The sequence below is a fragment of the Neopsephotus bourkii genome, unplaced genomic scaffold (assembly GCF_033783945.1).
Source record: "Neopsephotus bourkii isolate Nb327-2 ecotype Australia unplaced genomic scaffold, CSIRO-AGI_Nbou_v1 NB_1263, whole genome shotgun sequence".
NCBI classification, from domain to species: Eukaryota; Metazoa; Chordata; class Aves; order Psittaciformes; family Psittacidae; genus Neopsephotus; species Neopsephotus bourkii.
This window is the reverse complement of record NW_026901748.1, coordinates 51,314-74,166: the sequence shown is the minus strand read 5'-3', so window position 1 is coordinate 74,166 and position 22,853 is coordinate 51,314. Positions and strand designations below refer to the sequence as shown.

Below are 22,853 nucleotides of genomic sequence, written 5' to 3'. Positions count from 1 at the left end.
GGAAAAAATACAGAGCTCTTCAAGCGGTAGCTTCGACTATTCTGTCCTGTTTTCAAGGAGTATTTGTTTCTGCTGTGTTATTCAAGTTACCTGAAGGGAAATTCTGCAGCAGTGATGTTTTGTCATATATCAGTGTTGATTGTGTCTACCAGAGAAAGGGACAAATAATTGGGATGCTGTTGCCTGAACTGGAATTGAAGAATAAGGTTAGCATTTATTGTATTGTATTAATTATTAATTAATTATTATTTTGGCTGCCGGAGAGGAACTCTTCATCAGGGACTGTAGTGATAGAACAAGGGGTAGTGGACTGAAGCAGGAGAAGTTCAGGTTAGATACAAGGAAGAAGTTCTTTACTGAGAGGGTGGTGAGGCACTGGAATGGGTTGCCCAGGGAAGTTGTGAATGCTCCATTCCTGGCCAGTGTTCAAGGCCAGGTTGGACAGAGCCTTGGATGACATGGTTTAGTGTGAGGTGTCCCTGCCCTTGTCAGGGGGGTTGGAACTAGATGATCTTAAGGTTCTTTCCAACCCTAACTATTCTGTGATTCTATGAATTTGAAGCACAAGTTTTGCCTTAAGGGTTTATCCCACTTTAGAAAAGAGTGGGCAATAGCAAGGCTAGTGTTCTCCTTTCAGAGAGCTGATAGCTGCTCAGACTGCAAGAGTATAAAAAGAGACTAGCAAAAGGAAAGAATTAATACTAGTGGAGGAGTCAGTGTGTAAGTAAGAGTACAAGCAAACACACAAATAGGATAGCTGACAAGGTTATTTTTCTTCTCAAAGATGAGTTCTCAAAAAATGTTTATAAGATGTGTTTACGTTAATACTGGTAAATGGAAAGAAAATTAAGAACAACAGGACTGGAATAACAAGGCACTCAAGCTTTCTTTTAAAGTAGACTTCATTTGAGTAGCTTGGGAGTTTCATTATATTACTCTTGTAACACTAAAATATAAATCATCAATTTAAAGAATTTTTACAAGACTGCAGAGGCTGATAGAGTATACTATAGAAGAAAGAACTTTTACTTTTTCTTTTTTCTCTAAACTAGTGCCATTTAATTGTTACTTGCACTTGAATATCAGTTTTGATGTGATAATTTTTTTTCATCATCTGTTGGAGACACTTGCATAGGTTGCTTACATTGCAGTAACCATTTCTTTTAAGCTAAAGACAGATGAATATTGTAGAAGCTAATTAATCACACTGGTGCCCACAACAAAACACCTGTGTAGTTAGTATCTTTTTAAAAGAGGTAAGATTTAAAATTTGTCATTATATAGAGGCTACATAAAAGTAACTCCTGTGCTTTGGTTGCAAAGTAGTGAGTCTAAGTGTTGATATACTGCATACTCTGGGAAAAGAATTAATTTTATAGGAATTAATGACTAGTATAGGGTCAGGGAGCAGCAAGGGCTGCTGCTCTTGAAGGTGGGGTAACGTGGGTGCTGAGGGTGATCCCAGCGGAGACAGTGCCGTCCGTCACTGATTAAGCCACAGCATCTATAGATGAGGAAAGCTGGTTTCTGGTAATAAGGTCCATCAACAGTCCCAGACATAGCAAAGTCATGAGAAAGCTCCAGGGTCCATCTGGGGAGTCCAGGAGCAAGAGGAATTGGAGACAGGTTCAGGAACAATCTGCAGAGCATGTCTGAAGGCCATATAGACAACAGGGTCTGAACAGGACTAGAGTCATGTTGCAGCTTGGGTGAGGGGTTTAGCCAGCCTCAGACACAGGAACCAGAGGCAGGGTTGGAGGCAGGTGCATTTAATGATGTTGATGAGGCAGTGGTTGAAGACCCAGAAATGCGCTTAACTGGAGCTCCAGGGCTGCAGCCGGGGGGTGTTCAGTGAATACTCTGGGTGAGCCACAGTCACTAAGACCTGTTGGTACCCTTAGGTCCTACTGCATGGTCTGGCAGGGTTTGTCTTCAGACTGTTAATAGTGGATCACAGTCTGACTTGAAAACTCAAATTATATTGTTGCATGAAAGATGGCAACATTGGTGTATGTTCTCTGCATATAACTCGATTAACTCAAGCAAAGATTTACTGAAATATCACTGGAGTTGTTCAACTCACAGGTGCCTTAAAAGTAAGTTGGAAATTTGTCAGGAAAGAAATGATGTGCATATGCAGAAGAAGTAAGAAATGGACTGTGGTATGATATAATGGTGAGTGTGTGTGATATAATGGAGAGTAGGTAAGGTACCTGATTACTGGAATAGCAACAGTTCAAAGAGGACTGAAGTTTGATGTCAGTAAGGAAATTGAAGAGTAAGGAGGCTGAGATAAGGCAAAGTTGACAAAGGAAGGATGAAATGAAATCATACACAATAATACTAGTTAGATTTTCCCATTCTCATCTATAAATACTGCTGAGAGCATATAGTTCTGAAAAGTGACCTGCTTCACATGCCATTTGTGAGGCATTTGGCTGTCTCTTAAGTGGCTTCTATGAAATGCTACAAACAGAAATTAATAGATGGCTCTTAAATTTTTTTCATAGCTGCACCACAAGTGAGGCTTACTAGCTGAACAGCTTCCCTGAATTCTGTGAACCATTATAAATCAAGATACAGTTTTCTAGTAACACTTCAAAAGGTTCTTTTGCACTCTAGTAGTTTGCAGTTCAATGTTTCTGAGTGCATTAAATAACAAAGAAGTACCTTTGTTTATATGCTGTGGTTTACAGACCTTCCTATTAACTTATATTATTAGAATAAGTATTACCTAACCCTGTAAGTACAGTCAAATAGACTAAATCAAGAGGAGAGGATAAGAATGAAATACAGGACTGTACTATGCCATGAACCAGTTTGCAAACACAGAGGAATCTTTACTAACCTTTCTGTTAAATTTTACATTATTCAAAGGCTCTTGTTCAAAATGCATGAACTTCCCTAAGACAGAGGTGGGTTGTAGAACATTAGTTTCATTCCTCACAGTTTTGGAATTAAACCCTTTGACATTTGTTGTTCTTACTATAAAGAGAGCATAGTTTTTAGTTATTGTCTAGTTGTATGAATGGCTGAATGTGTATGTGTGGGGAGAAGTCTGACATTTAGAAAGCACAAACAGAGCAAATATGTCACCTGTGTATTTTGTCTTTACTGCCTACATAACTTTTGCCTCTTCTTTCTAAACTTTACTGGGCTTTCTAACTAGATAATGTAAAATTCAGTTGATAGTCTATATTGGCTATGCAGCATTTCTCATATTATTTGCCTTTTGTCTGATTTGCCTACAGGAGTTTTCCACTGGTTCACAGAGAACCTGCTGTTCTCATATTGTGATCTGTGGATAATTTCTTAATACTAGGTCTTCTGGTTTGGACTGTAGCATGAAATAAAATTGCTGATCAGCATCTGTACAGGCAGTAGTTCAGAGTTCCTGTCACATGTCAGCAGTTGGGCAGCTTATAAGTCATGTATTCTATTGCTGTAAAAGTAGTATACCAGATCTCCTTTCACAATGAGTTTTATGATTTCTCCTACAAAAATACTTAAATAATTTTGGGTCATTTTATTCCTAACCTGTTAAGCCCCTCTCTCAGAAGTGTTTCTTGTATGTTTGCTGTAATCTGGGAGAGACGACTGATATACTTTTTTGACTCGTGCATATGGGGGTCTAGAAGCACTGAAAAGAGACTTTTTCTCAGAAGTTTAATTGCAAATAATGACTGAGTTTATGTTCAAGCACGTGGAGGAACAGCCAGGTATGAGCCTGGGACATTTAGAGAACTGTTTTGAGATGTGCAATGCTCGCTTGCCTGCATGCTGACTTGAATCCAAGCTAGCTCTGTGAATTTTTGTCTGAACTGTTCCTCAGCTCAAGCTATTTTTATTGTGTACATGCTTGTGCCATGCACATACCCACCTAATTAATGGAGCTGTTGGAGCAAGTCTAGAGGAGGGCCTCGAGGATGATCAGGGCCTGAAGCACCTCCTCCTGTATGAAGACAGGCTGAGAAAGCTGGGGTTGTTCAGCCTGGAGAAGGCTGCATTGGGACCTCATAGCAGCCTTCCAGTATCTGAAGGGGGCCTACAAGGATGCCGGAGAGGGACTCTTCATTAGGGACTGTAGTGATAATACAAGGGATAATGAATTCAAACTTAAACAAGGAAATTCAGGTTAGATATAAGGGAGAAGTTCTTTACTGAGAGGGTGGTGAAGCACTGGAATAGGTTGCCCAAGGGAGCTGTGAATGCTTCATCCCTGTCAGTGTTCAAGGCCAGGCTGGACAGAGCCTTGGATGACATGGTTTAGTGTGAGGTGTCCCTGCCCATGGCAGGGGGGTTGGAACTAGATGATCTTAAGGTTCTTTCGAACCCTAACTATGCTATGATTCTATGATTCTATTTCTGAATTTCAGGTAAGTTTAACATCTGGCTTTGAAGATGTGCACTAAGTTACAAGCCAACAAGTCAAATGCTTAAAATTATTTTCATGGTTATTCAGTACATTTGTATGACCGTTGCTTCTTTTTGTATCACAGATTTGCTTAGCAGAAAAGCACAGTCAGTTCCTGCCCTGTTTTCCAAACACACACCTGAAAAAAAAAAAACCTATTTTTTTGCATATAAACTTTTCAGCAAGTAGCAGCAGTGTTTATGTATTTCTGTTTCAATTTTGTTTGGTTTTTGCTGCTTAGTACAGAAATTTCAACGGTTTAGATTAAATAAATTGGTATTCCTTTCATCCATTCAGACAAACAGTTTACTGTGTTCATAATTTAAGATCATTTTGTAGGAAAAAGACAAATCATGATGTGCCATTATTGTCTGAGAATGGGGAAGTTGCTTTTCCTCCAAACTCAAAAGTTACTTGTGCAATTCATACTACAAAATAGAGCTACATGGTCTCCACAGGCAGTGTTTGGCATTATAGTAGTAAATGTATCCTGGTAAAAATAAAATACCATTGATTCTGTTAAGTCTTTATAACTTTAATTACAATAGTGAATCTAAAACCAATTTAATATTATACCACTCTATTTAAGTTAATTTTTAACAAGTTCAACTTTACAAGCTGTCTTTATAAAAATGCATTATATTGGAGCTGAATACTGTGATCTGTACTGTATTTGACATCATAGAACAGATAGTCATTAATGTCTGTATTTTATGTGAGAACATAATACTGGTTTGTTTCTTGTCTGCTTAATTGCAGTGTGAGACTAGGTTAGATGCTGTGGAAGTTCTGAGCTGGCAGTGTTTTCATGTGCTTTTAGTTCAGAATTTAATGTCTTTATGGTGGCTGTATGCTATAAACCTTACATCTGATAAATGCCATAATATTAAAAGAGGTTGGTTTTCTAAGTGATTATCTGTTCAGTGTATTGAATGGTTCATCGTGGCTTCTACACGTATATATATATATATATAAATATATATATATATTTATTCACACCTGCTGGTGCCCTGGTCATTCAGTATCAGAATACTTAAAACACCATTAAGACATAAGTTCTTAATGTCTGCCTTAATCTTTCATGAGGTACATGAGTTTTTCTTCAAGACTTGGGTTCATCTCTATATTGTGATCTGATTACCTGGGCTGTGATACCTGGTTTTCTTCAACATATCTCCAACAGTTGACCAAAAGGGGGTGCTAATAGATCAAACAGTCAGATATGTTGCATAAGGAGGTTAAGGAGCCTTTTTTTGTGTGCAATGAATTAAATTTCAGCTATGGAATTAGATCAGGTAAACACAAGTTTTTGCATCTGGGTGTTGTGTAAGATCCCAGTTACAGCCTTGCTCTTTGTGAAAGGCGAATTCGTGCCTCGTAAATATGGCTGCTTCTCATCTTCCACTGGGCTTGTGGGGGATTACTCGTGACATTTCCAGAGGCTCTGTGACAGGCAATCTCTTTTGTAAGACTTCCATTTATTTTTCTGTTCATGCAGTTAAAAACTATATAGTGGTGAAGTATAGGTTATTTAGCAGATATTCAAGAAGTTCAAATACGCTGAATTTTAGAGATTAAATACTGATATCCAAAACTGCCAAGATAAATGTTCAAGTTTGATGCCTTAATATTATTTGTCCTGATACCAGAAAAAACTTCATTGTTGTTTTTTTCACTGTTTGGTTTCCCTAATAGAATTGGTTAATGATGTCAGCAGAGGCGGGGCAGCTAATGTAAGAAGGGAAGAGGAGACATAAGTATGTACACTGCAACAAGGAACTTTGCAATGTCCTTATCCTACACTGGGATAAGGTCGAGTGTCAATATTGTAGTTAAGACTGGAGAATGGCTTCTCAGTGGACCCCTTAATTTGTGTAGCAGAGATGTGGAACCCATTTGTAACTTTCCTGGAATAGCAGATGATGTTGGAAGGGGAGTACACATTTCCCATGGAAGAAATGTCATTAGATGATCACAGCATTTGTTTTTCGGGGATAAGCGATACCTGTACAAATTTTTCAACTCTACAAATACACATTTTCACTAGTAGTCATCACTGATTTCTTCTGTATTACTGAGCTAATGTAAGAGGTTTTTTACAAGTATTTAATAAGACCTTAAGACCATGTAGTGTAGTCTTTGCCAAATTTCTGCTTCTGCCTCTCTACACAATATGAAAGACATTTAGACTTACTGTGAGACTCTAAAATAACAGACTGTAGCCAGAACCCAGTGTAGATGCTATGTTCAGGTCTGTAATGCCTCTCTGAACAACTCTGTACTGTGACAGAAAAAGGAACCTTCAACTTTTTAAAATTCCGAACACTGAAACCAAGAAAGATCATTAAAGGGTATAAAGGAGATATTAAAGCAGAGTCCATCCTGAAGATGAGCTAGAATCAGTCATATTTATAGCAGAGACAAAATTGTATTATACACAGTTACCTTTTCAGTGAACAACAGAAATTTGTATAATGAAATCATAATAAATGATAGAAATTATTAAATGATAATAGAGGAAAATTATGATACAGAATCACAGAGATCAAGTTTAAGGGATTTAAATGCCCAACACAATGGTACCGACTGGGGACAAAATACCACTTCCGTAACTGTAAACCAGATTATAGTCTGAGTGCTGGTCTTTGTAGCCAGAGGAGCTGCTGTATATTCATGCAAGTTATCCATACTTGGGAATCACAAAGACAACCCTGTATTTGTGTGACAGGATAACATGTAGAGAACAAAGAAGGAATCTTCCATTAAGAGAATGACTAAGGGGTTTGAGAAAGGGAGTATGCTTGGGGAGGAGGAGTGTATTCCAGACGCATCTGAAGAAAGAGGTCCAGAAAACCAAACTTCAGCAAGAGGAGAATTTAGCTGTTTTGAGTCCCTGTAGGGTAAGTGTGGCATCTTCACCAGCCATACAGCTGTGCCTCAGTGAAAGAAAAACTTCTGGTGGACTAGAAGACCTTGTGAAGGGTTGGTTATAATCCAAGAACCTGCAGATTGCATTACATTAATGTGGAAAAGTGTCTGCAAGATTACAAGAGACATAAAGGGTGAATTTTATTTTTAAACCATAGTTTTACTTTTGTCTACATAATTTTGAAGGGTTTTTGTTTTAAAAGGCTTTTCATTTAGAAACTTGTTTGCTCATCACGAAGGAGCTCACTGTAAGAAAAATGGGTAGATTCACCACAGAGCTGTGGTGAGTTTGGAGTCTCGTCACACTTTATTTCCGTAACTGTGACGGAATTTTATCGGATCTGTGTTTTGAATGGGACAGTAATGACCCTAGAAGATAGTAGGGTTTATTGTTGCTAGCTGTTACATTTAAAAATGTCTGTATGGTTTCTGAACTTAAGAATTATATTGCTGGTCTAGTTACTATTAAAGTATTCTGTGTGCAGTAATTTTAAATCAGTGAATTTCCTGCTCTTAAGGCCTCCTCTCAAGATGTTTTGACAGGAAGAAAAAACAAATGCAAAAGCAGTCAAAAAGAGGCAAATCAGGATAATGTGGATTCTATTGCTTACAAAGAGAAAGCAAGAAAACAGATTACCTTTCTGGAAGTCAGTAGTAGAAGAAAGGAAAAGAATCTTTTGAGATGGAACCAGAGAATGTATGTTTTATACTTCTGCAGGTTTTTCTGTCACAAAAGCTGTATAAAGGTCAAGGCGGATATGGGCAGAGGCACGTATGTATTGGGAATTTTGTGACAATTACTTTACTGTTGGGGACAGAATAAAAGGCTTAAATTGAACGGTTGCTTCAGTGATTTAGATTGCATATTCATGTACTTTGAAGGTAAAGTGAATGTTGTAAAGTTTGTACAGTTTTTAAGGGGAACCGGAAATGAAATGATAGTTGTCATTGTGGGACTGTGAACGAGGCGTGTTTCCTGGTTATCTCCTCAGTCAAGTTCCTGACATTAGGGATAAACCTGCAGTGAAACCTGTTGAAAATCAAACAAGCACTCTGGGAATGAAATAACACTTTTTATTAACGTCTAAATAGTAGTATTGCAGATCACATGGTGTTTCAGAGTTGCTGGTGTTTCTAAGCTCCAGGTTACTCATCTGTGAGAGATGGAACAAACGTAAATATCAAGAGCCTGTCATCTCTAAAGCAAAACTTGTGGTTTATGTGTTTTTACATAGAAAGGCCTCCATGGGTTTAAGGTTCACATTCCTAGTCTAGGCCAGTTTTCAGCCACTTTTCAAATAGGAAGTTCTTAAGGATAATATGTTCTTGCCAATTCATTGCAACCAGGGATGGACAGAAGGCTGGACATTTAAGAAATGTATGTGTTGCAAATTCCAGTAACAGTTGTTTTTTTTTTTTTTCCAGAATGATGTAGTCAAGAGAAATGGCTTTGAAAAATGATTAATAGGAGCAAAAGTTGGGTTTATTAAACCACCTGCCTGCTTTTGTAGTAGAAGAGCTAAAACATCATGAAAGCTGTGAAGTGTGATACCTTGCAATTTATCCCAGTTGACAGAGACATCTTGTGAAAAAAAGAAAAAAGAAAAAAAAAGAAAAATCAGCTCCCTTTGTATGCATTATAGAGGCATCTCAGGGAGAGATTCTGCCCACCTAGAATTTTACTCTGCTCTTCCCTATTAACTACAATGGTATAGAATCTTTTCCTTTTTTCTTTTTTTCTTTTTTTTTTTTTCCCTGCAAATATAGGTTACCTTATGAAGAGAAATCATTTTGGAAGGGAATGGCTTTTACACTTTTCAAAGCTGATGAATGCAAGCCCCCCCGCCCAAACAACCAAATTAAAACTGAACTGTGCTAAATTTTGTTCCGAGTTGCATGTATATTACAAGAAAATGTAGGATTCTGATCAGCATTATTGTTTAAATTCTGGCATACTCAAATCTTTACATATTCATCAGACAGAAAAAGATTTAGAGTAATTCTTTATTCGTAGTTTAGATTATTTTCTCTCCAGAAAGGACCAATTTGATTGCATAATCCAGTGTCCTTCTTTGGCCATATATTAAGTAGTGTAGTGAATGCTGTATCACATGAAGTTCGAGAATACCTGCAGAATATAACTTTTGATATTAAAATTACGGGGGGAGAGGGGGAACTAATTTTCCTGTCACTATATTTTTGCCTTGTTTAAGTTCGGAAATTTTGTAGCTTCAGCTACTTACCACAGGAACTCAAGTGTAATGCTGCTGCTCTGAAGGTTTTTAGGATAATTCTCTCTTGGTCCATTTTTGAACGAGGACCATTTAGGATCCATTTCTTGTAGCATCCTGCAATATCTGTCTATTCTGTTTTTATGATGTATTGTTTTACATGTACAAATTAAAAAAAAACAACAAACAACTGTGTCAAACCAGAAGCTGTCTGGGACAGAGATTTTGAGCTGAGTGAGGAGTTATCATTTGGATGTTTATGAAATTCTTGTGCTCCCTTGAACTTAAAAACTTCATTTTCTTTGTCAGAGTAGCCTTCCAGACAGATATTGTCATTTTAAATAGGAATAGATGTCCATGTCAAAAAGTTGGATGATTGTATAAACTTTGTGCTTTGAGTTTGTTTTTCATGAAGTGGAGATTTTTTGAATTTGCTACTGGCAGATGGAGGGTAATTTAGTAGAGTGTAATCTGTGTTAGAAGTATAGATTTGTGGGAATCTACATTTGTAATAGCACTGAACTGAACTTTGTTCCAGTTGTGTAGTTTTATAAGATTCTTGTGGCTAAATTCAAATTCCTTTCTAGTGTAGGTTTTGCCTCCTAAAAACTTTACCATGCTAATATTGTCTGAAAATATAAAGCTTGTTTAGTTAAGATGTTAATTCCAGTGCAGCTAGATTAGTGAAATGGTCAAGTTCGTATATCTTGAAATGCATTTTCACCAGAGCTGTCAAAAATTAGGGAGGGGTTGGAGATTAGAAGATGTAGTAGATGCATTTGTTGGGGAGACCCATTTCCCCAGTCAGGTCTTCCGTGTTTCCATGCATGTAGAATGCAATAGAAAGTATGCTGTTATAATTTACAGGTTTTGAATGACTGTGTGCAGGTTATCTGGTCCTGAAACACCTTTCACACTCTTGATTGTTTAACAGTTATAGTTTAAGTGGAGAAAAGTTAGTTTGCATAGTATTGCAGATTTTCTGAAAAGTCTTGGAATTTCGCTTTAAAAGATGTGGTTAGGTAATCGTTACCAGTAGCATTAAGTTACTAGAAATATGGTTCTAAGTATCCCATAGGCAAAATTCTTAAAATTCATTTGTATTTGTAAGCATATCTGGCTTCCCAACTTAAGTAATCATCTGAAGAGCAGTTGAAACAAAAGTGGCTTAGTCCCTCTTACTGTTCAGTTGCCTATGTTCTCTTTTGTGCCTTGTTTGTTTAAAATGACCTTAATTAAACGTGAAGCACATTATTAGCTCGGAGAATTGGTGGTTTTGGCTTGTTTCACCTGCTCTTGCATTATTTTGCCAAATGATAATTTGTACTAAAAGGGCCTAATCCTGACATCAGTAACATAATGCAAATTAAGAGCAAATTTTGCTTTTTAATTCAGTGGTGTGGAATTGGGTTCTATATTTCCATCCGTACCTTACAGATTTTGTACTTATTCAAGAAGATAATCATATTTCTTCAGTGTAAATAAGCTGACCCATACCAACTTAGAAATGAAGCAAAACAATTGTGAACTTTGCCTACTCAGAATAGGAAAATTCTATTGTAATTATCTGCTTAGGGTTTGTTTTGTTGTTTTTTGTTGGGTTGGTTGGTTTGTTTTAAATTTATTAATATTCCATTGTTAAAGTGTAGTACTGAAGTTTTACCATGGCAAATGGATTTATGGTTCTTTTCCTCTCTCGCCATCATTTTAAGGATCAGAGTTCCAGAATACTTGCAGCAGCCTTGTATTTTTCTGTCTATTCGTGACAAACCAGCTACTGTACATTCATATAGAGCAGTACAGTCCTTGCCACTGGCAGTCTCTCTGTGACAGAGAGCCTGTAGGCTGACATAAAGTGCAGCCTGTTGTGAACTGCTGAGTGGGAGCCTGCCAAAAACTCAGCAGACAGAACTAATTGGGGAGAAAAAGGATTTTTGTGCCCTCATCTCTCCCTCTTCAATTTTTTTTACAAGACGGATATTGTTAAAGTAACTTGTTTATGTAAGATTTGTCTGCCTCTATTTTCTCATTGCATGAATCATTTTTTAACTTCAAGTCTCGCACTGCAGGTCACTGAGCACTTCCACATGGCGGCTGGCACAGGACCAAACTCGAGACACGCAACTCATCACAGTTGATGAAAAATTGGTAAGGGTTTTCTACTGCATATTGCTATGATACAGCCTTCAGGGTTATTTCTGCACAACAGGCATTCACTATGGTATTCTGCGTTCTTCTAGGAAAGCTGTATAAATGTGAACTACAAAGCAACAATCCTTCATGCGTTTTTGAAAGGGAAACATTAGTAAAGCATAAGTATGTGAAGGAAACGTGGCATTCAGAGTGTAAAGCCATATAAAATGATGACTACCTTGTTTATTATTATTATTATTATATTATGGCGAAGCTCCAGTATAAACTGTATTTTATAACAGGTTTATTCTTTTTGAAATCTGGGTATATTTTCGTTGTGGTGAAATCACAGAATTTGCCACCTTATCTGGCATTATCTTCATTAGGACCCATATTACTACAGAAACTGTGTAAAGAAGCATCATGCAAGATTACTGTTACTTTGCACATATACTCTAGCTTTTGAATATGCATGAAGGTTAGATTACAGCTAGGAACAAATGCATGACATTCTTCTGCTAATCAGTAGCAGATCAGAAATTTGGCAATCTTTTCTTGTAAGTTCTTCCATAATGTGTGGTCTGTTACTCTAGATGCAACCTGACACTTATGTTTACATTATTCAATAGTATAATTTTTGTAGGACTTCTGGGGGGAATGCATCACAGCAGAAGCTTGGTTTTCATATCGCTTTTGAATCTTCAGGAAAGAAACATTCCCATTGTATGTACCAGACACTTCATATTGTGTGTACTTTCTTGTATCCCTGAAGCTATAGTAACTACTTAAGAAATACTTGGAATTTTTATTTATAGATTGGACATTTGTAATGATAATTACAAGTTGAGATGGCTTTCATTTAACTGGTAAAAAGCACACCTACTTCAACAACTCTTTAAGGCATTTTTTTTCTCATGCTTTGGAATATAAGTGTGGCAATAATCTACTCATAGGTAAAAAATATAAGTTCTTTTGTGAAGTTTTTTTCTGAATTTAAAAAGTAATAGTATAATTTTGAGTTCAAAAATTAGGGAAAAAATTAATACTCTGTTCTGGCAAATGTAATCATCTTGCTAACCTAGTTGCGTAACTCTGGATTCAGGAAATTTTATCTCATGTACTGGTGTTCATGAATCACTATGTAAGTAAGATTCACCAAGTCGATAGACTTACATTTTCCTAAATAAATTATGAATTGTATTTGATTATTGTAGTGCTGTTCTTTAACATTAAAAAAAGAAAAATCTAAATAGAGGTTTTGTAATGCCTGAATTTACAGTATCACATTTCCCAGTTGTGACCTCAGGTGATGGATACATAGTTCTGAAAGACACTACAGTGCAAAGACATACCTACAGAATAAGTACTCTTCTATCTTCCATTTTGTATTTAAATGTGCATTATCCTAAGTTAAGGTTATTCATTACCCTGTGTGGCTATGAGTGTTTATACTTCCAGTTGAGTGAAAGTGATACTAATTTGAAATACATCTATTTATTCTCTTAATGTTAATGTAAGGTAATTGTAACTGAAGTGGTTGTTTCTAATGTCATTATATGTTCTCATCAAGTTGAAGATGCTCATGTCATAGTTGTTGGGGTTTTGGTATTTTTTTGACATCCCATAGTAGCAGCAACTGGATAATTTTGTTTCATTTTGATACATTAAATAATGTATCTAAATGATTATTTTATCCTCAGTCCTTTCAAGCATTAGGTTAAATGTCAGACTGAAAAGTATTTTCCTGTAATACTGTGTTGTAGGTGCACATTCTAGATTCACAATTTTTTTTTTTCAATACTGTTGTAGAGCCTGAAACAAAATCATAAGCAATTAGAACATTATTTTAAAATTTTCATTTGTAGATTTAATTAAGTTTTGGGACAAATTTCCATAATGCCGTAAAATATCCAGTAATTGATGTTCTGTTGGACGTAATGTTCTAATGGACAAAGATTTCTGCTGCATTATGATGGAAAACCTTCACAAAGGGATTTGGTGTGGCTGTTAACTCTTTCAGGGTCAGAAGAAGTTCTCTAGACACCTGTTAAAACTTCATGGAAAAGTAGGGTACTGTATTAATTTGTTGTAGGTTATTGCAGTGTATTTCTTAATTTTAAGTAGGATTAATTACAACCCATTAAAACTAACTTAACACATTATGTGAATTTTCTGGATTTTAGATAATGTTGCTAAGCATAGTAGAACTATTATTTCCATGCAAGTTTTAATTAAACTGTATTCCGGAAGTTGGTGCTTTTAATTAAAAAGACCCCTCCTCACATGTTACTGCCAGATGTATACACATTACTGTTAGAAATCTTTGTATCATATTTTGATGGATTTGTTGGTTTTGTTATACTTTTTTTTAATGGAAAGCCTGATGATTTTTATGTGTCTGTTAGAAAAAAGAAGCAAGAACAGGCAGAAAATGGGATATAGTTATTTTTGTTTGCCTTGCTACCCTTTTTAGTTTATTTTGAATTTGAACTCTTCTGTAAATTGATGTACTGTACAAGGCTAGTAGATTACCACTGTGGTTCTTGAAAACTTTTAACTGTATACTCTAGTCAAATTAATCTGTCCATTTCCAGTGTTTTTGTTGACCATATAGTCCTATGTGTACATGCGTATGCTAGAACTTGATTAACAGGGATTCCTTTGAATTATCTGGAGTCCAGTTTGGTTCTGTGAGTACTAAATTGTTCCTTGTCTTGGAAAACACAAATGAAATAGAAGAGGGAAGAGCATCCTGTCAATGAGTTATTAAGCAGTAGTCGGTCACCTTCATGCTGCAGGCCAGCATGTGTTGAATACAACAGAAAAATGAGTTCTAATGAAGCAATAGAAAATACAGTAGTTTAGACCACATTCATTTTTCATTTTAGAAAAAAGTGAAAATCTTAAGTGTAAAAGAAGTTAAATGCTCAGCTTCTGTAGAACACATGCAATAAATTATCTTTGCCTAAGTTACTAGCTGTTTTCAGTGAATATTGAATAGAAAAACTTTTAAGAAACAGTTAAGAAAATAACACACAAAATGAACAAAGCTGAACAGAAATGTACTTCTTGCATCACATTTTGAATCTCTGGCCACCAATTAGGTCATATTCCAAGAGTCTGGACAAATAGCTGTGTGAAAAGTAGTCTCTCAAGACTCTGCTTGGATTAGGAAATATGGGCTATAAGGACAAAGGTTGTCGGCAGCAAATCTCCCTCAGGTAATGTTCCAAATTATTTAACTGTTTGTGTGTGTTGAATAATGTATCTTCCATTGTTATTACATAAAGCTTTAGTGGTTTTGCCTAAAATGGGGTTTGAACTGTTTTAAATGGCTGCAATTTGTTTCAGTTTTTTTTAAGTAGGCTGCATCAGTTTTTTTTTTGTTGTAGCTAAAAGTTGTCCGGTTCAGCATGTCTGCTTTAAGCAGGCTTCCCAGTCACTGGTGGTGACACTACATTGTGGGTGTCTAGCCTGCAGTTCCTACAGGCTATGCACTTTTGTGGAAGCTGCTGTCTGCAGTTGGAAGGTACCCCCAAGAATTTGCCAATAAAAGGGCTTTTGTAGTAGTTAAATGGTAGCACATTTCAAAATTAAAATAACTGCCAGAAAATAGCCTTTGTATCTCTAAAGCAGAATATTCCCCTGATAATATATATGCTGTATGTAGCTCAACGAAAAAATTATTGCAAGAGCAGTTGTAGGGTTTGGTCACTGGGGAGATGCTAGAAACACTGTGGAACTGTGGTTAAGGATCAGCTATTAGTTGCAGCCATCTCACAGATGTTTTTATTCCGTATCAGGCCAAGATAAAATAGGATAAGTTGCTACACAGAATTACGCATTTAAGAGCAGTGCTATCAAGTGCAATTGAAATAGCACTAAAGTAGTTTTTGCAGTATTATGAGAACATGTCCTAATGGACTCATACTACAGGCATGACAGACTAGCTACAAAGATGCTATTGACATTTTAGCACCTGTCCTGAAACTGTTTTGTCTCTACTGTTATTTAACCCCCCCCTTTTTTTTTTTTTTTAGTAATGGTTCAGAAGTCCCTATACTGAAATTCAGCAGAGGGCCAGTTTCCTTTTGATTGTAGACAAGCTCTGTATAACTTAATAATGGTAACTTGCATACACCAAACTGAGTGCATGAGATCTGAACCTCATTTTGAGGATGAGCAGCTCATACTTTTCAGGTGATGCTCAAGAGGAGGAATAAATACTGTATACTGCAGCAGACTAGGCCAAAGCAGAATAAGTGAACTGAGTGGATGTGAGAAAGGCTGTGGATGTTGTTTATCTCAACTGTAGTAAAGCCTTTGTTACCGTTTCCATTCTCCTGGAGAAACTGGTAGCCTATGGCCTGCATGGGTGTCACTATTTGCTGGGTAAAAACGTGGCTGCATGGCCAGGCCCAAAGAGTTCTGGTGCTTTCCAACCCTACCTGTTCTATGGTTCTATAATTCTATGAATGGAGTTAAATCCGGTTGGCAGCCAGTCACAAGTGGTCTTCCCCAGGGCTCAGTATTGGTCCAGTTCTGTTTAATGTCTTTATCAGTGACCTGGATGAGGACATCAAGTGAACCCCCTGTAAGTATGTTTGCAGATGACACAAAGTTGGGTAGTAGCACTGATCTGGAGGATAGGAAGTTTCTGCAGAGGGATCTGGACACGCTGCATTGATGCCACAAGGTCAATTGCATGAGGTCCAACAAGGCTTGGTGCTGGGTCCTGCACTTGAGCCACAGCCCCATGCAGTGCTACAGGCTAGGGGCAGAGTGGCTGGAAAGCTGCTCTGTGGAAAAGGACCTGGGGGTGCTGATTGATGGAGCTGGGTGTAATCCAGATTGTGCCCAGGCAGACAAGAGGCCAACAGCATCCTGACCTGTGTCAGTAATAGTGTGGCCAGCAGGGACAGGGCAATGATCATCCCTCTGTGCTGGACACTGGGGAGGCTGCACCTCGAATCCTGTGCTCAGTTCTGGGTCCCTCACTACAAGAGAGACACTGATGTGCTGGAGCAGGTCCAGAGAAGGGCAACGGAGCTGGTGAAGGGTCTGGAGCACAAGTGTGATGGGGAACAGCTGAGGGACCTGGGGGTGTTCAGTCTGGCGAAAAGGAGGCTGAGGGGCGACCTCTGCTCTCTACCTGTAAGGAGGTTGTAGCAAGGTGGGTGTTGGTGTCTTCATCCAAGTAACAAGTGGTAGGACAAGAGCAAATGGGCTGGATAGTAGGAAGAAGTTTTTCGCAGGAAAGGTTGTCAGGCATTGGACCAGACTGCCCAGGGAAGTCACTGTCTCTGGAGGTATTTGAAAGATGTGTAGACATAATGCTTAGGAACATGATTTAGTAGTGGACTTGGAAGTGCTTAGGTTAGACTCAATGATCTTAAAGGTCTTTTCCAATCTAAATGATTCTGTGATTCTTGTATCTTGTGAAATTGGGATTGGTACCTGAGCAGCTTCCTTTTGGCTGTCCAAAAGTGGCAATTAATGTCTGTTGTATTTACTACTAGATAATTCAGGAGTATCAGTGTGTATTCTGTATATTTGTATTCTCAGTGTGTATATCTGTATATCTGTATTCTCAGAATGTGAACCTCCAGCAAAAAGGTTGCAGAAATATTCCAGTCCATTTTTTCTAGATGACTGCATTATTAGCAAACATCACACGGTGTTTTCAGGATTGAGTCATAATTTGTTCACTATCCAAATCCCAACTTTGGCTAGGCTTAGAAATTAGTGAAATTGTATAATCTTTGTTTGATTAGAGAAGCATGGACTCTACTATAATAAACAGTGATAATACTGCAGCTCAAAATAAAATACACAAACAAGTGAAAAATAGCCTGGAATGATGAAACTTCCTCAGGTCTTTCTCTGATAGTCTACAGTGCTCTGAAACAAAGGACATCACAAATAAAGTTTTAACGTGGTTTTTTAAATGTCATCATTGCTAGCAGCCTTTCCCAAAAACTGAGACTATATAATACACTTTTACCCTGAAAACCAAAACACAAATGACATGTGAGACTGTGTGACATCGCATTTGAAGACTGTATAGGAGCTGGTTTTGTAGCTTGGTGAAGAGAAACACTTGGCAAAGTATGCATTTATTAAAGGCAGGCTTACTAGATTTCCTTTTCTTGAAACTACTGTACAGCCGAGAATTCTCCAAGCATTACCACTGTGTTAGATAATAAGGATATAGTGGATGTTCTGTGTTTTGGTTTGTCAGAATGCTGTTAACCCATTGTGGGTTATTCCTTGAGGGTGAGTTCAAGCTGTTCCTTAAGTAACTAAATGGGATAAAAGAATTTAGAATAATCTTTTCTTCATTTAAGCTACTCTAGCTGCAGTATTTATTCAAGTGCTTATGATAAAGAATTCAGGACAGCATTCCTCTTCAGATAAGGAATGTAACTTACAAATCTTTTTGTGCTTTGTATGTATGGCTCTGTGACAGGGAGTCGTCATATTCAGAGGGTACAACGTGCCAGAATGGAAATCTGTGTGGCACTTCAGACAGTTCTACCCATTCTACCCTACAGCCTCAAATATAGGGGGTTTACATATAAGGTTGTATTTCTTCTTCCTTCCCTCCCCCAGTTAGGTCAGCAGTTTGTATTTTCCTTCAAAATAATGAAAACTAAATAACAATTAAAAAACATATTAATGTAAAATAAGGTTAAGTGTTTTTTCAACCCTTTACTTTGCAGATACGTTTTAAGAAACACTTTTCAGCTTTGGCCAAAATGGCCTTGTATATGAAGTCTGTGTGTTGGAGAGGTGCTTTCCTCCATCACAGTTGTGTCAAGTAAGCAGATGACCAGCTTGTTTGAACTGTGTTGTACGTGGAGTTCAAGCTGAAATAAAAGTTGTTTGCTGGTGGTTTATAAACTATTTAATACTGTATGTCTTATCCTGTCATTTAACCTCATATGAAGTACTTACTGTTTGGTTTGCATTTGGTCGTTTGCATTTGTGATGTTTGACAGTTGAGTGTAGAGGGTGTTTAAAGTTTAAAACGACATTCTCAAATTGCTTCAAAATTAAAGGCATTCTGTCAATCAAGGAGAAATATTCAAAAGAGAAGTCTGTTTACAAGTAACAATACATGAATATCTACTTCATTAAAAATGTCTAGGAGTACAGTTGCATTAGAAAGGCCTTTACTTTTTGTGGTCACTGATATTTGATTTGTAAACAATCTGTTTAAAAGGTTGGGAATTTTGAGGGGGGGGTTTGGTTTGGTTTCCCCCTGCACTCCCCAGTGAAGACTAAGAAATACTCCTCTGGGGATGGAAAAGCTGTCTTGGATAATTTTGTCAGGTAGCTGCTTGCTACAACTTGTTTTTGTGAGCAGTTGTAGTTTCATGAAGCTTGCAGTTGTTCAGAAAACCGGGTTGGCTGGGTACTGATAGCGAGCTTTCTTTAAGAGTGTCTGCAGGCGACAAGTTTCTCCTCATGATAAAGAAGTTTTCTACAGCTCTCATGGTGCAAGTAAAAGATGTTGCCATCACCTTCAGCTGTCTTTTAAGAGCAATAAATATTGCTTTATTACTAAGCTTTAGCTTGAGTGAATTTTGGTTTTGTTTAGAAAACTACACATTTTACAAATAGCTCAGAACCTCATATAAAATGATACACAGTTTTATCAGTGAGAGCAATTGCAGTCTCATCCCCATGTAAGTTTATTTTGGTTTTAGGAACGGGTAAAGGATTTGGATTTCTTTGTCTGAGAGCCTTTTCTTTTGGTGCATGGTAGTTCTATCTTGCTGGGTATTGGAATGAGTGTCTGAGATTGGGGTTACACAACCTTCTAACATCTCAAGTGTCTCTTTTGTCTGGGCTTCCTTCGTGCAGCATTCTTGTGCAAAAATTTCAAGGCTTTAGTCTGGAGCACTGGGTCAAAGAATATGTTTCTTTGAAGCGTATGCAGGCAGTGTCCGTCGTCCCGTCGGGGGGGGGGCCCCCCCCAATCACATAGTATTTAATTTTCTATCAGAGAATACTGTTTCGAAGAGCTTGCTACAATGGCTGCTCAGAACAAATTAAAGCAGCATCATTGTGCCATGTTTAGTTTGTCTGGCTTCCAAAGGGTTATTCAACATGCAAATACTTGTTTGGTTTTGTAAGTGTAAATATGTGAGCAATGTTTCTAATCAGGTAGAAGGAGTAAAAAATACAGTGTAGCAATCAACAGGAGTAAGAGGTAACTATTTTTGGAGCTGTTTATTCAGTAGTTGTGCTTTTTAAAGACTGGAAAGTAAGTATTCTCATGTTCTCATAAAACAATACATTATCTGAACCTTTCCTGGGACACCTAAGTTAGTATCCCTTGTTATGAAATATATTTATAGGTGATATGAATTCTTCGTGTCCTGTCTGGAATAATGAATAAAAAAATCCATTGTAGAGTGCTTGCTTTTCTGTTCAGCCAAATGTGTCTTTCTGCATTTTTGTAGTATATCTAAGTTACAGATTTAAGACACAAATCTTAGCATAGCTAACCAAGTTCTACATCCAGACTGGAAAGCTGTTTCTAGTCAAGAAGTTCTAGCTGAATTATTTTATCAAGTCAGAAAAAAAAAAAATTCCTTGTCTGGAAAGCCCAGTAATGCTGTGGAATTACTTGAACATCTTGGTCATGATGCAAGAGAGCTTGGTGCTTCTTCAGTCCTATGTCTTTCCACTTAGAAGATCGATGATGAAATGAAACCAGATGCATTTCTAGGCCTTGGTGTCTTCCTTACGAGGCATCTTTGAACTACTTTCATGGCTACTTTCTCAAATTGCAAACATCAACCTGTATATTAATCTGGGACATGAACCATGGAGAGAGCATCTGATATGCAGACCCAGAGTTCTAATAAGCAGTTTAGTTCTTGGGTTGTGAAGCATCCACTCTAGGAAAATTGTTCAAACTCTTATGTAACTTTTTAATGTATGCTGTTATGTTCATTCCATAAAGCTTGTGGAATGGCTTATGTTTAGTGGAGAAGAGAATCTTTACTTGATCGGAAGATAAATTTTATCCTATTACCTGTTAGTGTGAAAGCTGAGTTAACAAATGATAGAAGCTGAGCTATAAGCTTATAATTTCTACGAAATGGTGAAGACATACCAAATACAGTTGGTTTTTTTTTTTTTTTTTGAGGCTGTTATAATTCTGTGGCAAATATTTTAAAAAATTGAGACTATGGTGTATGTATTTCTGATTACAAACATCTGAATAATTGGAGAGTTTTCTCTTACGGATTCATTTTGTAGGTGTGCACATATATTCATTAACATACATAGCAGTATTTTTCTGTATAGGCCAGCATTATCATCATGGATTACATCTTTTAAAGTTTTCACTGATGAGTAGCATCTTAACCAGGAAGAAGCTTTTTTTTTTTTTTAAGAGTAAAACTGTAGTTTGCACTAGTGGTTTATTATTGCTCTTCTGGTTTGTAGTTTTTGGTGATGGGTTCTTCTCTGTTGCATTAGTGTAAGATCATGATTTCTGTCCTGTAAGTAACCTTAAAGGCCAAGCATATGAAGGCCAAAGCACATATTACAGGGACAGACTTCTAGATAGAACAAGCTAAAAACATTTTGTGAAGTAACACTAATATATTCTAGTTATGGTTCAGTTTTTTAGAGAGAGATTATAGAAAGCTTCGTTTTAACAGTAAAGAAAAATGTAAAAGAAATTGGTTTTGTTCAGTATCTTAATACTGTGTATTTTATTGATGATGTTGAAACAGTTGAAGCCTCATCAACTCTTTGCATCCCCACCAGGGAATAATGACTGTGTTACTTTCAGAAAAGAATCTTCTAAAACACTTTTAAGGCTTAAAAGTTGTATGCACTAATTAAGAAAATACAGTTAACATTTAAGCTGTTAATAGCCGCAACATCCCTGATGCATAGACCTTCAGTATGCTAACACTGCATAACAGTTCTCTATTGTTCATCTTTTTAGCAAGGGTAACTGTGTCACTTCTTTTCTTGCATCACTACCTGCTGTGTATGGAAATTATGTACACTATTTAGCACTTGCTTTCCACTTTTAAAGTCCATGCATATTACATAGAAGCATTACATCTTGCATTAGGGTAAGGAACAGCTTTTAACAGGTCTGGCTTCTTTGTAGTTTCTTAAATGCAACTTGTCTTCTAAAAAGCATGTACCAACAGGGATTTTGCTCTAAATTTGCATTTCTTGATTGGGGATTTACTTCTGGTTTTCTCCCGTATGCCTCACACCACATGTTACTATGTGGCAAAGATCTTTCTTTATAAGAAATCACTTTCTTTACAAAAGACCTGTAAAGAATAGATACATGCATCACAGTGAAGGCAGGCATTGATTTACATGAACTCAGGATTTCTCAATATTGTTCTTAGTAGAAGACCATACGCTAGTATTGTGAAATTAGTATTCAAAACAGTACTTTTTGCCTTTTTTTTTTGACCCCACCTTTGATGTTTTTTTTTAAATAAAGACTAAATAATTTCTTAAATCTTAACCCTTAAATGGTGTTTCACAGCTACTATGAAATAGGGAGTTGGGAGGTGAAAGGAAGACAACACCAGAATGCACAATAATGAAATGAAAAAAAAAAAAGGAAAAAAAATAGTATTCCTTACTCTAGCTGCTGGCCAGGGATATCGTTAGCTAGTTAAAAGTGAATTCACAATGAATGTTTCATATAGTGTAGTGCTAATCTCTCTTATGAATTAATCCTAGGAAATCTCACCAGAGTTATCAAGTCTTTAGACTTTGCTAACATTTAAATTTGAACTCAGCAACTCAGACCTGGCTGTCCACCGATTGAAGTGTGAATTGGCCAGGGTATTCCTGCTTCACAGCAGCAATTGTACTACTTTATGTGTAAGTAGTGTCTCAGTTCACTGCTAGGCTCTGAACATCCTGCTTCCATTGGATCTTTTGCAGCCTGAACTGGTAAGAGACCTTTCTACAAAACAGCCCAGACACACTTTTAAGACAGGTTGGGCTCCTTCTCCCCCAAAGGCTGAAAATGATGAATAAGTGGTGTTTGTATTTGGGAAGTCTGCGTGCCCTTCGTTTGGAAAATTTCCTAATGGTTAATTTAAATGAAGCTTTGTAAGCTTTACAAATGAGCATAAGGA

At 37.1% G+C, this 22,853-nt stretch overlaps 1 protein-coding gene across 1 annotated transcript in view; it reads left to right on the top strand.

Annotated features, from left to right (window-relative positions):
* Positions 1 to 22,853, top strand: part of NDUFS4 (NADH:ubiquinone oxidoreductase subunit S4) — a 47,113-nt gene that overhangs the window by 8,956 nt on the left and 15,304 nt on the right. The window contains exon 2 of the mRNA XM_061364985.1: positions 11,643 to 11,721. Within this exon, the coding sequence (XP_061220969.1) occupies positions 11,643 to 11,721 (79 nt within the window). The remainder of the gene's footprint in view (positions 1 to 11,642; positions 11,722 to 22,853) is intronic.